Raw genomic sequence first — 16,111 nt, 5'->3', positions numbered from 1 at the left:
GATTGATGGATGGGCTATAAAGGACAGATTAAAAAATAAATTCAAAAAATGTTTCTAAACAAAACAGATCTGGCCCGCGGGCCGTAGTTGGGGGGACCATTGATGTAGAGAAATGTTCATTAAAATGCAAATAAAATGGAATTGAACAAACTGAATGAAATGTGCGCTGAAACACTTGTGCATAATTTATTTAATCCTAAAACATTATTAGGCACATTTTTAGAGAAGGGATATTTAATTTTCAGGTCGATTTCTATTCATTTTACAGGCAATGTCAATATGGAGCTGGCAGCAGCTGCTCAAAAATGCATGATTGTTTTAGCATGCTGTGAATGTGCAACACTGCAGCCTACAGGCCTGAAGTGGTACTGCGTGCACCAAGCGATAGAAAATGGATGGATGCCATTGGCAATACATTTATGACTATTGACTACTATAACAATATGTTTGATTAAATTGAAAAAAGCAATGTTTGATGTATTGTTTTTTTTATTCATTGGGCTGCCTTAACTGTCTCAATTCACTATTTGTGTTATCCTATCCTATATGCTCCAGCTGATGTATCATTTTATTTTGGTCATATGTAAATTGCTCATTGTCCAATAAAGCAAAGGGAAAAAAATGCACAAAACATTAAAATAATATTCTGAGATGATAAAACTAGATTAATTATGAATAGTTTGGCAAGTAATTGGGTTGGGTTCGTAGATATTTATTGCCAATAATATTACCTTTACGGTTGTGACTCATTTTTTGTATGCATAAGAATGATAGATGTGAACCATCATTTCAGTTTTTTTCAATTATATTCTTCCCCGAAAACACAGAAGGTATGCGTAAATAGTCTTCGAACGCTCCAGCACTTGCCTCTACTGAAACTGAGAAAGCTAAAAAAAAAAAATAGAAATAAGTTTCTGCTGAGTACCAGCACATGTTGGGCTAAATAAAACAATGGCAATAATGCAAAAAAAAGTCAAACAGAAATATACGCTACATGTATGTAGAACACATTATATTATACTGCAATAAGTATACGGAAAACAGACGGAAAATATCTGTAAGGGAGGGAGGAATTTGAAAATAGAGGATATTGGAAACTGAGGGTAAGGGGGTTTGCAGTAAACATAGAGCTGTTATTAGATACCTCAAAGATACATGATTATGTAATAGAACACACACACACACACACACACACACACACACACACACACACACACACACATATATATATACATATATATATATATATATATACATATATATATATATATATATATATATATATATATATATATATATATATATATATATATATATATATATATATATATATATATATATTTTTTTTTTTTTTTTTTTAATATATTTATTTTATTTAATTGTGTTTATTTTTCTAATATATTTATATATGTACAGAGAGAGAGATTCATATACCTATTATACCTTGTTCTAGGATGACAGTGGATGCAAAACAATGCAATACTTTTTCATAACATGGTCATTACTGCATATACCGGTAGTACTTCCACATCATACCTCTTCGAATTGTAAATAATGAAATTTAGACACTTTTTCTTATACTTTCTGATCTCTCTCTCTGTGTCCACTACTTGCTGTACATATCCTACCAAGTCAGTCCCACACTGTTCCAATGTCCATTTCTCTGATGATGCAATTGTTGATGACTGAAGTGTTGATACCAACCAAACCCCCCCTCCATATCCCACACCCCGGATTGTAAATAATGTAAATAATTCAATGTATATACTCTGATGATTATCTTGTGTGATGACTGTATAATGATGTTAGTATATATCTGTATCATGAATCAATTTAAGTGGACCCCGACTTAAACAAGTTGAAAAACTTATTCGGGTGTTACCATTTAGTTGTCAATTGTACGAATATGTACTTCACTGTGCAATATACTAATAAAAGTTTCAATCAATCAATCAATCACTCTTTTTATATTCTTATTTTACTGTTATATTTTTAATCTCATTGTTGTGGCTTGTACAGCCCTTTGATACACTTGTGATTTAGGGCTATATAAATAAACATTGATTGATTGTTGCTTTTTATTTTTATTCTTATTGTAATATTTTTCTATTTTGTTTCCATTTATACCCCCATTATTTACTTTTTACTTTTTAAATTCGATCTCAATTCTGTACACTGCTGCTGGAATTTTATTTTTCCTGAGGGAACTCTCCTGAAGGAATCAATAAAGTACTATCTATCTATCTATTAATATAATAGTAAGGTATACTGAACCCAGTAGGTGGCGATATGCACATTCTAGGTTGCAGCCGCAGCTAGCTCTAAAAGTAGAAGAAGAAGATCAACAGCAACTCTCGCCCCGGAAGCAGTTTAATACGACGTCCGGTTTCCGGAGTGTAAAAATGTCGCCTCCCTTGTTCAATTTTGTCGAAGCTAAAGACAAGTTTTCGGTGGGGGAATTTGTTAATCTGTATTTACTTATCGAATACTATTAGTTAGCGCGTTTTTATCATTGATATTGTTATTCGATAAACGGGAGAGTATTAGTGCTGTTTTATTCATGTTTACTCACCTAGCATGTAGCTAATGCTAATGTTTCATTACATATTCTTCTCGCAGACGTCCATCAAACAAGCACTGACGGGGAAAAGCTGCAAACTAATACTAAACTCTTTCAATCAAATCCCCGGGAAGTAAGTAGCAACGTTTATTCAGCAATGAATACCAAACATGTACGTTAGTGAACCGCTTGTTTTCTCGCTGGTTAGTGAAACCGAAAAGAAGACCACACTTGACCAAGCGTTTAGAGGAAGTCTCGGAGAGCAAATTGTAAGACACCATTAAAAATGTTTTCTTTTCTTCCAAATATGCTTCAATATGTGAGGTGAATCCGTTTTTGTATGTGCAGGTCGACAAAACGACGAGCTGTGACGACTACCTGTCTCTAATCTTCATGAGTATTGATGTAGTCACTGAAGGTATGCTAACATCTTAATACAACTATTTTGCTGTAAAAACTGTAAATAACCCTCGCAATAATAAACATGTGTCCATGCAGGGATCTGCTCTGCTACGACTCCTTTCATCCTGCTAGGAGATGTCCTGGACAGTCTTCCTCTCGACCAGTGCGACAAAATCTTCTCCTTTGTTGAGGAGAATGTTTCCACCTGGAAATCTGTAAACGAAGCCTTGAATTTTTTTTGCTTAAAAAAACATGTACGTATTTTAAATCTGCACTCTCTTACAGAGCTCATTTTACACTGCTGGCAAGAACTACTTGTTGAGGATGTGTAATGGTAAGCAATTATTGTTCCATATTTATATCTTCACTGCAAAAACTGAAATCCAAGTGAGATTAAATATCTCAAATAAGGGTGATATTTGCTTATTTTCTGTCTGATTAGATCATTCTTCTCACAAAGCAGATTTTATGTTAGAGTGTTTTACTTGTTTTAAGGGTTTTGGTCCTAAATTATCTCAGTAAGATATTACAGCTTGTTGCTGAGATTTTATGACCTACCATATTTTTCGGAGTATAAGTCGCACCGGCCGAAAATGCATGATAAAGATGGAAAAAAACATATATAAGTCGCACTGGAGTATAAGTCGCATTTTTGGGGGAAATTTATTTGATAAAACCCAACACCAAGAATAGACATTTGAAAGGCAATTTAAAATAAATAAAGAATAGTGAACAACAGGCTGAATAAGTGTACGTTATATGACGCATAAATAACCAACTGAGAACGTGCCTGCTATGTTAACGTAACATATTATGGTAAGAGTCATTCAAATAACTATAACATATAGAACATGCTATACGTTTACCAAACAATCTGTCACTCCTAATCGCAAAATCCCATGAAATCTTATACGTCTAGTCTCTTACGTGAATGAGCTAAATAATATTATTTGATATTTTACGCTAATGTGTTAATAATTTCACACATAAGTTGCTCCTGAGTATAAGTCGCACCCCCGGCCAAACTATGAAAAAAACTGCGACTTATAGTCAGAAAAATACGGTATATTGAGTAAAACATGCTTGAAACTAGAATATCAACAGTTGCAAAGCTGTGTCATCAACACTCACAAGTATAAAACTACTTTTTTAAAGTAATAATTTCTTATTTCAAGCATGTAAAAAAAAAATCATGACTGACACAATTGTGTCTCATATTAAAACAGATGACAGCCAAATGGACTTTGCTGTTTTATTTTCAATGAAACAGTAGAAAATACATACTCATATAGTAGTACAGTTGTTATTAGTGAGAATATACTTTTTTAAAGGTATTTTGGGTTCATTGAGGTTAGCTAATTTTACTTGTTTTGGAAAGTCTTGACAAGCCACATTTTTTTGTTCTATTGGCAGATAATTTTGCTTAGTTCAAATAAAATACCCCTAATTTTTTTTTTTTTTTTCTTGTTTTTGAACACTGACTTTTTGCAGTGTTCATATTGCATTCTTTATCAAAGTCACTCATTTACTTTGTCAAAATTGTAGATCTTTTACGGCGGCTGTCCAAGTCTCAGAATACAGTTTTCTGTGGGCGGATCCAACTGTTCCTGGCTCGTCTTTTCCCTTTGTCAGAAAAATCTGGTAAGTACATTGATTACACTGTACGTCTCATCATAACACCTTTTTTACAGTAATAATGATTCACTCTTTCTAAGTTTGTATCTGTTTTGTTTTTTTACTTATTTTGGTGCATGAGATATACATATTGTCGGGCAGATCGACCGACATGTTTTTTTCAGGCCCGATGCCGATGTTTGTGTGCGTGTCAACATTTTGGGCGGTAGAAATACACATCTTTAGACATATCGTCTTTTCCGGGGGTGTCAAACTCATTTTAGATCGGGGGCCGCATGGAGAAAAATCTACTCCCAAGTGGGCCGGACTGGTAAAATCACAGCATGATAACTTAAAAATAAAGACAACTTCATATTGTTTTCTTTGTTTAAAAATAGAACAAGCACATTCTGAAAATGTACAAATCCTAATGTTGTTGGGGTTTTATTTTTTACACATACATGTTGCGGTTAATAATTTTCTATCTTTATTTGTCGTTATTTATACTTTCTGAGTGAATTATGTGATAATGTTCATCAGTCAACTCATTGGTGTTAACTATCAATCTATCAAGATAAAGAAATATCAAAATCAAATTACAGGATGTTATTTATGTAGTTTGCTAATTTTCCTCGACTGGTGCACTAACATTATGTGGTTTATTTATTTTTACATACGTAGCATCATCTACAAAGATACAAAGAATTGCTATTGCGACATCTAGTAGACACATTTAGAACAGCAGTTTCTTTCATTCAAAAATTTCAGCCAATTTTTTGACTTAGCGAAGTCATTGAGTAACAATCATGTTCCCATGTTTAGTTTTTACTAATTTTTACTAATTGGTTTTTATCTAGTCTGCACTTTGTCTGTGTTATTATTATTTTTGGCTTTTATCTAGTTTGCACTTTGTATTATTACTATTATCATTATTATCGACTCATTCTTTTTTTTATTATCCTATTTTAATGATGTTGGATCTGTGTTGTTGTTGGGGACAAGTGTTGTAAATTAGCTTTGGCTACAAACACTATGATGCATACATCGGATAACTGTTTCAGATGTCTATGTTTTTCTATCTGTCCCTATTTCAAATAAACCTCTAATAATATAATCCCGCGGGCTGGATAAAACCTGTTCGCGGGCCTAATCCGGCCCGTGGGCCGTACGTTTGACACCCCTGGTCTATTCAAACGCATAATTTTATAGCTGCTAGAGGATTTTAAGGGCTGATTAAAACAAATTCAATTGATGCATTTTGGTGTCCTTGAGTGTATTTTTAATGACGTTTTTTCCACACATAATATGTATTAAAATATTTTTTATTCTAAAATACTTTTTGAAGTATGCATTTTTGTGTTTTGAGCATAGTAAGTGCAGTCTCCCTCCATTGCACCTTCAGCGGCTAAAACAAAAGTGGTTTCAATGTAGATTCAATTCACAACTGCTTCTAAAATGCCCATAAAAAGTGGTAGATGTCACCGGCGCGTTTGAATGCTTTGCAAAAGTCGCAGGTTGGCGCATGATAACATGAATGTGCAGTAGATAGGTGTCCGTGGTGTTGCCCCGTATAGTACACGCAAAATCCTCATTTAAATAATGCGGTCTGACCCACTTTTCAGTTTCACACGCAGTCTTCGTAAATCGCACGCAACACGCCCACTAATAGTACACGCTATTTTATTGTTGGCACATGCTCTTTACCACGTGGTGTTTGGATCTTAGTAAATCAGACCCATAATGGTGTTTTTGTAATGCAGTATCCTTCTATGTCGTGCTGACAATGTGTGTGTTGTTGTGTTGCAGGTCTAAATCTACAGAGCCAGTTCAACCTGGACAATGTGACTGTCTTTAACAAAAATGAAGGCGAAAGCACTTTTGGGCAAAAAGTAAAAGGAGCTTTACATAATCCAAATGTGTGATTTGCTTGATTGTGTTGCTGAAGTAGTTATACTTTTTGTAGCACACAGAAGAGAAGGAAGACAGCATGGAGGTGGAGGAAGGAGAAATGGGAGAGGAGGATGCACCAGCATCATGGTAAGTACACGACTGTCAAGTAGTGATGAGTCAGTGCTTGTCACTCAATCAGATGTGCTTCCAGTTCCATTCCCATCGACTACAACCTGTACAGAAAGTTCTGGACGCTGCAGGACTACTTCAGAAACCCACTGCAGTGCTACGAGAAAGTGTCCTGGATGACATTCCTCAAGGTATTTAAATGCAGCACTAAATGGTTGATGAACGTCAGAAGCACATTGCTTGTCCTCTGTGACGCCCGCAGTACTCAGACGAGACCTTGGCGGTGTTCAAGAGCTTCAAGCTGGACGACATGCAGGCCACTAAGAAGAAGCTGGAGGAGCTCCGAGCGTCCAGCGGAGAACACGTTTACTTTGCTAAGTTCCTCACTAATGAGAAGGTGGGCTCTTCTTTATATTTTGTTATTTTTAGATGAAGCATTCACATTACCGTATTTTTCGGACTATAAGTCGCAGTTTTTTTCATAGTTTGACCGGGGGTGCGACTTATACTCAGGAGCGACTTATGTGTGAAATTATTAACACATTACCATCAAATAATATTATTTAGCTCATTCACGTAAGAGACTAGACGTATACGATTTCATGGGATTTAGCGATTAGGAGTGACAGATTGTTTGGTAAACATATAGCATGTTCTATATGTTATAGTTATTTGAATGACTCACCATAATATGTTACGTTAACATACCAGGCACGTTGTCAGTTGGTTATTTATGCCTCATATAACGTACACTTATTCAGCCTGTTGTTCACTATTCTTTATTTATTTGAAATTGCCTTTCAAATGTCTATTCTTGGTGTTGGATTTTATCAAATAAATTTCCCCCAAAAATGCAAATTATACTCCAGTGCGACGTATATAGGTTTACTTCCTTCTTTATTATGCATTTTCGGCCGGTGCGACTTATACTCCGGAACGACTTATACTCCGGAAAATACGGTAATACTGGCTTTAAGTGAACTGCTTGAAAGTCCAGTTTTGGTGCAAAAACAATTTGTCAGATCAAACCAGGAGTTGTTCCTGCCTTGTTTTGACTTCCTTTTCCCTCACATGGTTTAATATGCAAATCAAAATATAGCATCTCTATATATGTACAGTACAGGCCAAAAGTTTGGACGCACCTTCTCATTCAAAACGTGTTCTTTATTTTCATGACTATTGTAGACATTGTAGATTGTCACTGAAGGCATCAAAACTATGAATGAACACATGTGGAGTTATGTACTTAACAAAAAAAAGGTAAAATAACTGAAAACATGTTTTACATTCTAGTTTCTTCAAAATAGCCACCCTTTGCTGATTGCTGCTTTGCACACACTTGGCATTCTCTCGATGAGCTTCAAGCACACCTGTGAAGTGAAAACCATTTCTCGAAGCTCATTGAGAGAATGCCAAGAGTGTGCAATAAAGTTATAGAGGAAATGGTAAAAAAATAATACATACAAATTAAAATAGACACATTCAGAAGCAAAATAAAGGTGTTGTGACTTTATTGGTTCAAATGAAACTATACTTAGACTCTTTGTGTTGAAGTGATTGTTGTTGCGTAGTTTGTCATGTGACTTGTGTGTGCAGCTGATGGACTTGCAGCTGAGCGACAGTAACTTCCGGCGTCACATTCTGCTGCAGTACTTGATCCTCTTCCAGTACCTGAAAGGCCAAGTTAAATTCAGAAGGTAACTTTTGGAGACCTGAAAATGTGAAATATAGCGACTTGTAACCATGTGGTCTCTGATGACGCCACAGCTCCACCTGCGCGTTGAACGACGACCAGACCGCCTGGATCGAGGACACCACTAAACTAGTTTATCAGGTGAGCGCAAATGCCCACGCTTTTATTTTATGACGCTGACCTCTGACCTCTTGCAGCTTCTCGGTGAGATTCCTCCTGATGGGGAAAAGTTTGCCACCATGGTGGAGGTGAGTCACCATCTTGGAAATACTGGTGATTAACAATAATTAACAGTGAGGCTTCATTCCTGACAGCACATCCTCAACACTGAAGACAACTGGAACGCTTGGAAAAATGAAGGCTGTCCAAGTTTTGTGAGAGAACGGTACAATAAAGCGCCGTCTTCTCCATATTTTGTGTTTGATGTCCTCGCCAACATTTTCTCTACTTGCTTGTTTCACGTCAGGCCAACTGATGACAAACCTAAAAGGCCCACCAGGAAGCGAGCGGCTCCAGAAGACTTCCTGGGAAAAGGACCCGACAGAAAGATCTTCATGGGGAAGTAAGGATGAACTCTCACTCGGCACCTAAAATCTGGATTATTGGACCGTACTGTAATGCTTGAGTATACCTCATGCGATCGCTCCTCCCAGTATATTGATGATAATCACCGCATTTCAATATAGAAATACACAAAATTACTCAAAATAATCCACACAGTCCAAGCCTGAGCTCGGTCACACACGTGAGTACGATGTAGATGTGTCACGTATTTACAGCGGTCACTCCTCTCGCCAGTTAATAATTTGTTCATTTGTATTACCATCCGGCACAATTGAAGTAAGTAGACATAAACAACGAATGTTAAGTCAATGACACACTCTCCAACACAGACCTATGACATGATTCATGTAATTCCTCCTCCCATATGTTAATGATATCCACCACCTTTTATTATAGAAAACACAGAATGGCAAATAATCCACACAGTCAAAGTCTGAACGCCAGCAAATATGCGAGCACAAAGTAGATATGTCATATATTTATAGCAATAGCTCCTCTTGCCAGTTAATAGTTAATTCAGGATTATCACCACAAGCACAATTGAGGTAAATAGTTCCCAAAAAAATGAAAGTCCATGATGCACTCTGACACACACCACATGATTCATGTCATTACTCCGCCCAGCATTTTATTACTAACCACTTTTGATTATAGAAATTCACTCAAAATAATCCACAGCTCACTCGCACATGCGTCAGTACAAAGTAGATATGTCATATATTTGTAGCAATCTCTCCTCTGACCAGTTATTGATAATCGCCAACTTGCACGAGAAACGTGGGCGCGTCATGAAATTGTTGCGATTGCTCCTCCTGCCGGTTATTAACGATAACTGCTACCAAACACAAACGGAAGGGCTCAAAATAATCCTCAGTTGAAGTTCTACGGTTCACTCGCTTTTGAAAGAAAGTGACTCCGCCCACCAGTTATTAATAATTGCCACCTTGCATATTAGAAATAAACAGTATCACACAAAATGGCCACAAAATCCAAGCCCTTGGACACATCACACACCAGCATATGCAGGTGTGTCGCGTAACTAATGCGTGCACTCCTCCTGACAGTTAACTGCTGCTCTGCAAAATAATAGTGACTCAAAGTAATACACACAGTCATCCAATGCACAAACACACACAACCTAAACATGCGATGTAATGAATACATTTGCTCCCCTTGCCAGTTATTAATGATGAACGCCATTGTGCATAATTGAAATTAACCATGTGACTCAAATTAATACACAAAGTCCATGGTAAGGTTGCTCACACACATGTATATGTGTCATGTAGTTCAGTGGTCCCCAACCACCGGGCCGTGGATCGATTGGTACCGGGCCACACAAGAAATGTAAAACAAAATAAAAATAAAAAAGTCTTCTCTTTTAAAAAAAAATTAAATCAACATAAAAAACACAATATACACTTACAATTAGTGCACCAACCCAAAAAACCTTCCCCATTCGCACAAAAGGGTTGTTTCTTTCTGTTATTAATATTTATGGTTCCTACATCATATGTCAATATAGATCAATACAGTCTGCAGGGATACAGTCCGTAAGCACACATGATTGTATTTCTTTATGACAAAAAAAATCCCCCCCCCCCCCCCCCCCCCCGGTCCGTGGGACAAATTTTCAAGCGTTGACCGGTCCGCAGCTACAAAAAGTTTGGGGACCACTGATGTAATTGATGCAAAAGCTCCTTTCACCAGTTATCCATAACTTCCAACCTGCACAAAAAAAGTTAAGTGACTCAATGTGTAATTTTTCAGTGATGAACTGACTCGCCTGTGGAACCTCAACTTGGACAATCTTGATGCCTGCAAGTCAGAGAACAGGTAGAAAAAGAAAAAGGTGTGAGGTGATGTAGGATAAATATTTTTTGATGATGATGTTGATGCAGGGAGTTCATGCCTTCACTTGATGAGTTCTTTGCTGTGGCCATCGAGCAGGCCGACCCTGTCAACATGGTGGAAGAGGAGTACAAGTAAGATCTGCTCTCTTTTTTTTCTTTTTCCACTTTTCCTAACGAGGTCTTTGGGTTGCAGAGTTGTTCGGAATCCAAACTACGGCTGGCGAGCGCTGAGGCTGCTGTCCAGAAGAAGTCCTCACTTTTTTCAGCCCACCAACCAGAAGTTCAACAGCCTGGCAGAGTACTTGGACAGTATGGTCAGCAAGCTGGCCAAGGAGCTACCAGTAAGGGGCGCTCACATCACACCTGGCAGTCAGAAACTCAATGCTCATGTCACCTTTTTGCCTGTTTTGCTACACAGAAGGACATTCCTTCTGAGGAGATTAAAACTGGTGAAGATGACGATGATGAAAATGGAGACAATCTGCTCAAAGACAACAACGACAGTGAGTCAAATAACACATTATTGGATTTATTATTTTAACTTAAATATTTTAAGCTATGTATTTTATTGATATTACAAATTTTTCAATAACCCTACAATAACTGCATTATGACTTTCAGAAAAATCATGTAAAAGTGTGTAAATATATTTTTATATTAGTAACATTTACTACAACTAATTAATAGTGTTTGTGAGACGAGGTCATAACCAAACTAATAATCATTACATTGCCCTTTAAATATTTTCTGTGCAGGTCCAAGCATGCCTAGTAAACTAGTGAGCAACCAGCAGATGGATGACATTGCGTCCAAAATGGGCGCACGCTGGAAGATGCTGTCCTCTCACTTGGACATGAGGGCAGCCGAGCTGCGTGAGATTGAGGCTGAGAGCGACGATGTGGACATCCAAGCCAAACTGCTGCTGGTCACCTGGCAGGACCGTGAAGGGGCTCAGGCCACTGTAGAAAACTTGGTAGTGGCCCTCAACGCTGCTGGCTTCTGCAAGATGGCGGATGGCCTCAGTGAGGCCTGAGAACTTGAAACTTTTTTTTTTTTAAGTGTGGTGTCAGGCCAAAACATGTTTTTGTATGGAGTGAGAGTTGAGTGTAGAAAGTGTTTAGTTTCCAAGCTGACTGATTAAAGGTTTTGCTACATAAGGGCATATTTTGGTTTTATTTTCAGCACTTATGAAAAGCCATCATCAGTCTTAAATAACTTACAACAGAGTAGAGATGAGTGTTACTGCTCAGAGAAACAAAGTGAACCATTACATTTTTACACAGTAAGACTTGTATTTGGCAGAGAAGTTGAAGAGCAGGAGAGGACGTGAGCAAAAGGCAAAGCCATGACAAGCACCAAGTCAAAGGCTTTAAAAATAGACAATGTGTAGAAAACACCTGCTCTTTCATCCAGTCCATGTTTTTAAGCTCACTATTTTAGTTTACAGGAAGTGGAGGTGACATGAATGCAGATGACAATTTGTTGTTTGTCGCCCCCTCCTGGCCAGCCAGACGCTATTGTTCCTCCACCTCCAATATTTCCAGCCGCCGCGGGCCGTAGAGCAGAACGTACGCTATGTGCCAGTCACCGCCACCAGACAGTCTGAGGATGTCCTCTGGAGAAACCACGCTCACTTTGTCATCGTCAAACTTCACCCACTCGTCTGTAACCAATCAGAAGCTTTAAGGACAACGTTAAAGAACGGACGTGTCAAAAGGAGCAAAGCACTGACCTTCTTTCCTCTTCACCCAACCCACGTAATGACCTGACGAGCTGGAGCGACCTTGATGTGTCAGCACTGCCTGAAGGTCGTAGTAACCGCTGTTGTTGGAGCCAACATCTGTGCCAGCCAATAATCTTAATAAAATGCAACACGTGCTGCACATGCTCACTAACATGTTTCACTTACCATCAGGGAAAGAAAAAGGTTCATACTTGACTTCTTTGACTGTAGTTTTCTTTGTCAGCTGTTTGAAGGACAAGGTGTGAAGAAACGTAGACTTAAAATGATGGCGTTCATGTCCTCACCTTCTGTTGCTGCTTCTCCAACTTCTTGTCCTCCATCTCCTTAAACTTTGACCTGACAGCCAGCATACTCTCCTGCACCTCGGCAGTACACAGCTCGTACACGTCCAGCAGAAGGGGGAACTTCACATCCTGGAACACAAACAACGTCGTCATACCAAGATCCTTGCGGATGAACCCTTGTACAAGCTTAAGAGGCTGTTTGCATTTACATTTACAGATGCCTAGAGGGTGCTAACTTTCCAATGTATTTTACACAGTCTAGCCCAGTGCTTTTCAACATTTTCTGAGCCAAGGCACATTTTTTTCATTGAAAAAATTCTAAGGCACACCACCAGCAGAAAACATTAAAAAAAATGAAACTCAGTAGCCAATATTGACAATAAAAAGTTGTTCTCGCAATTGTTGGATATGACTTTAAAGCATAACCCAGCATGCATCACTATAGCTCTTGTCTCAAAGTAGTTGTACTGTCACCACCTGTCACATCACACCCTGACTTATTTGAACTTTTTTGCTCTTTTCCTGTGTGTAGTGTTTTACTTCTTGTCCAGCGCTCCTATTTGATGACTTATCCTGTTTTGTTGGTATTTTCCTGTAGCAGTTTCATGTCTTCCTTTGAGCGATATTTCCCGCATTTACTTTGTTTTAGCAATCAAGAATATTTCAGTTGTTTTTATCCTTCTTTGTGAGGACATTGTTGATTGTCATGTCATGTTCGGATGTACATTGTCTTTGCTCCACAGTAAGTCTTTGCTGTCGTCCAGCATTCTGTTTTTGTTTACTTTGTAGCCAGTTCAATTTTAGTTTGGTTCTGTATAGCCTTCCCTAAGCTTCAATGCCTTTTCTTAGTGGCACTCACCTTTTGTTTATTTTTGGTTTAAGCATTATCAATCAATCAATCAATGTTTATTTATATAGCCCTAAATCACAAGTGTCTCAAAGGGCTGTACAAGCTACAACGACATCCTCGGTACGGCATTAGACACCTTTTTACCTGCACGCTGCCTCCCGCCTATTGTGATCACCACAAATCATGTTCCCGACATCTACAAAGCAATTAGCTACCTGCTACTACTCAACAACAACACATCATTTAGAGACTATAATTACTGGTTTGCAAAACATATTTTTACTCCAAATAGGTGAAATTAGATAATCTCCCACGGCACACCAGACTGTATCTCACGGCACACTAGTGTGCCGCGGCACACTGAAAAACACTGGTCTAGCCGATTACTAAGATGGAATGACATCAACTACTTATGTGAATGTATATTCTACCAACCAAGCAGCAACTTTCAGGTTTGTTTCCCGCTTCTGCAATCTTTGTCGCTGCTGTTGTTGTTGTGTCCTTGGACAAAACCCCTTATACCCACCTGCTCCCTGTTTTGTGAGTAACGTTAACGTTATCCCTTTGTTGCAACACTGGGCCGATAATGTGTCTCCAGCAGATTTGATTCCGTTTTGAGAGAGAAAATGCATGGTTACCAATTTCGAAATAAACGTAACGGCCAGAAATATCTCAGGTTGGTTTCATAATGGATCAATGTAGCCGGGCCTAATAAAGCTATATAAATATATTTAGATTTGAGTGACGCTTTAGTATAACTAAACGTTATGAAGGTGCTGGAATATTTCATGTTATTATTCAGAGGCAGCCTAAAATGAATCTTTTATTATTCACAACAGAAACGTGTACAATATCTGATCAGTTCTGATGAGTTACATTTCTGTGTTATTATTAGTGTATGCTGCATCCCCAATGTCCATTTAGCTTTTTTTAATGTGGTGGCGTATTTGCCTTTTACGTCAGAAATTATTAATTAAATCAACTAAGTATGTATTGAGTTACATGTAAATGATGCTACTATGTATGTTCATTAAATGGTTTATCTCATTTCAGAAAGAAACAAGCCAGCATTAGTGACTTGGTACAAAGGAAGGTGTGCACACCACAGCAAGCGGCTGCATTGACTGATGCTATCCTGAATATGTTGCTAACTGACATGAGGCCACTGTCAATGGTGGAGGATGAAGGTTTTAGAAAAATGATTCACGTCCTCAACCCTGGTTACACTCTTCCCTCGAGGACCCATTTTACCACTGTGATGGCGAGGAAGTACGAGCAGACATTCCAAGCAGTGTAGACTGACATAAAAGCCACCCAGAGCAAACTTGCTCTCACTACTGACGTGTGGACAAGTGTAGCCACCTTGGCAATACATGCCATTACATTGGAGACAAATGGAACATGAAGTCAATCTGCCTTACGACCATGTCTAGAGGAAAGACATTCAGCATCCACCATTTCAGAATGGTTGGAATAGGTAGTAGCCAGGTTTGGAAACTCCCCAAGCAAAATTGTTGCTATTGTGCATGACAATGGTGCACTTTATTAAAAAAAAAAAAAACATTTTTGTAACATTTGCCTTGTTTTTTTTGGCAAGTTGAAAGAACATGGTGCCAGTGTGCCGTTTTCTTTCAATAAAATACTGGAAAGGATAGAAATGTAGTTTGTCTCTTTTACCCGATTGTTAATCTAAGTAATAATCGACAGATTAATCGATTATCAAATTAGTTGTTAGTTGCAGCCCTGGTACGCGTATGCCATTTGTCAGAATGTTTTCCAGGAATGTTTTAAAAAATTTTACTTGAATGCATGTCATTTCTTTGCCCAAAACTTGGTTACGGTTGGTTGTATCAGAAGTTTTTTCAGGCTGTATTTTGGTGTACATATATTAATTGCACTACTCAAAGGCCAAATGTTCCTCTGTGTCTTAACATGTTTGGTACCATATTGGGTTTTGTACTTTCAATATTTAATGTTTTTTTTTATCTATATGTATATTATATGGCACACTGCAATCTATTGAGTTCAGATAAAAGCCTGTTCTAAAATAAAGTATGAAGAGTTTTTATCCTTCAATCAGTTAATATGAACATCTTTGACATTAAAGATATTATCGAATGCATATAAAATAACACAATGAAAAATAACAGTTACTTTACTCCTAAAATGAGGTAACTGAGTTAAAAATTAAATTACTTTTTGGGAGAATGTGTAACTAACTAATTACTTTAAGGGAAGATGACCAACACTGGCCATTGTATATAAGATGGATCCAAATGTGAGTGTGAATGTTGTCTCTATCTGTGTTGGCCCTGTGATGAGGTGGCGACTTGTCCAGGGTGTACCCCGCCTTCCGCCCAAATGCAGCTGAGATAGGCTCCAGTACCCCCGCGACCCCTAACGGGACAAGCGGTAGAAAGTGGATGGATTTTCATTGCATTGCAGCAGTTTGATGGCAGTTTAACTCATTTGAGCTTATCAAAGCTCAGAATTATGCTCATGGTTTTCCTGGCACCATCTGGTGGTTA

General features: G+C 38.0%; 2 protein-coding genes across 2 annotated transcripts in view; one reads left to right on the top strand and one right to left on the bottom strand.

Moving 5' to 3' along the window:
- The window catches only part of thoc1 (THO complex 1), a 15,276-nt gene extending 3,412 nt beyond the window's left edge, over positions 1 to 11,864 (top strand). Inside the window, exons 2-22 of the mRNA XM_062023660.1 lie at positions 2,282 to 2,450; positions 2,620 to 2,693; positions 2,769 to 2,829; positions 2,909 to 2,978; positions 3,059 to 3,177; positions 3,248 to 3,296; positions 4,508 to 4,603; positions 6,383 to 6,465; positions 6,540 to 6,613; positions 6,678 to 6,786; positions 6,858 to 6,992; positions 8,192 to 8,292; positions 8,363 to 8,429; positions 8,486 to 8,536; positions 8,603 to 8,673; positions 8,755 to 8,850; positions 10,623 to 10,688; positions 10,754 to 10,837; positions 10,899 to 11,046; positions 11,124 to 11,208; positions 11,461 to 11,864. Coding sequence (XP_061879644.1) covers positions 2,282 to 2,450; positions 2,620 to 2,693; positions 2,769 to 2,829; positions 2,909 to 2,978; positions 3,059 to 3,177; positions 3,248 to 3,296; positions 4,508 to 4,603; positions 6,383 to 6,465; positions 6,540 to 6,613; positions 6,678 to 6,786; positions 6,858 to 6,992; positions 8,192 to 8,292; positions 8,363 to 8,429; positions 8,486 to 8,536; positions 8,603 to 8,673; positions 8,755 to 8,850; positions 10,623 to 10,688; positions 10,754 to 10,837; positions 10,899 to 11,046; positions 11,124 to 11,208; positions 11,461 to 11,738 — 2,086 coding nt within the window. The 3' untranslated portion in view covers positions 11,739 to 11,864. The remainder of the gene's footprint in view (positions 1 to 2,281; positions 2,451 to 2,619; positions 2,694 to 2,768; positions 2,830 to 2,908; positions 2,979 to 3,058; positions 3,178 to 3,247; positions 3,297 to 4,507; positions 4,604 to 6,382; positions 6,466 to 6,539; positions 6,614 to 6,677; positions 6,787 to 6,857; positions 6,993 to 8,191; positions 8,293 to 8,362; positions 8,430 to 8,485; positions 8,537 to 8,602; positions 8,674 to 8,754; positions 8,851 to 10,622; positions 10,689 to 10,753; positions 10,838 to 10,898; positions 11,047 to 11,123; positions 11,209 to 11,460) is intronic.
- The window catches only part of usp14 (ubiquitin specific peptidase 14 (tRNA-guanine transglycosylase)), a 21,448-nt gene continuing 17,176 nt past the window's right edge, over positions 11,840 to 16,111 (bottom strand). Inside the window, exons 13-16 of the mRNA XM_062022452.1 lie at positions 12,734 to 12,862; positions 12,615 to 12,672; positions 12,438 to 12,545; positions 11,840 to 12,368 (exon numbers count right to left, since the gene is read on the bottom strand). Coding sequence (XP_061878436.1) covers positions 12,220 to 12,368; positions 12,438 to 12,545; positions 12,615 to 12,672; positions 12,734 to 12,862 — 444 coding nt within the window. The 3' untranslated portion in view covers positions 11,840 to 12,219. The remainder of the gene's footprint in view (positions 12,369 to 12,437; positions 12,546 to 12,614; positions 12,673 to 12,733; positions 12,863 to 16,111) is intronic.

Source organism: Entelurus aequoreus, linkage group LG16, assembly GCF_033978785.1.
Source record: "Entelurus aequoreus isolate RoL-2023_Sb linkage group LG16, RoL_Eaeq_v1.1, whole genome shotgun sequence".
Taxonomy (NCBI): Eukaryota; Metazoa; Chordata; class Actinopteri; order Syngnathiformes; family Syngnathidae; genus Entelurus; species Entelurus aequoreus.
The sequence above is the reverse complement of the archived record's forward strand: the minus strand, read 5'-3'. Positions and strand labels throughout refer to the sequence as shown.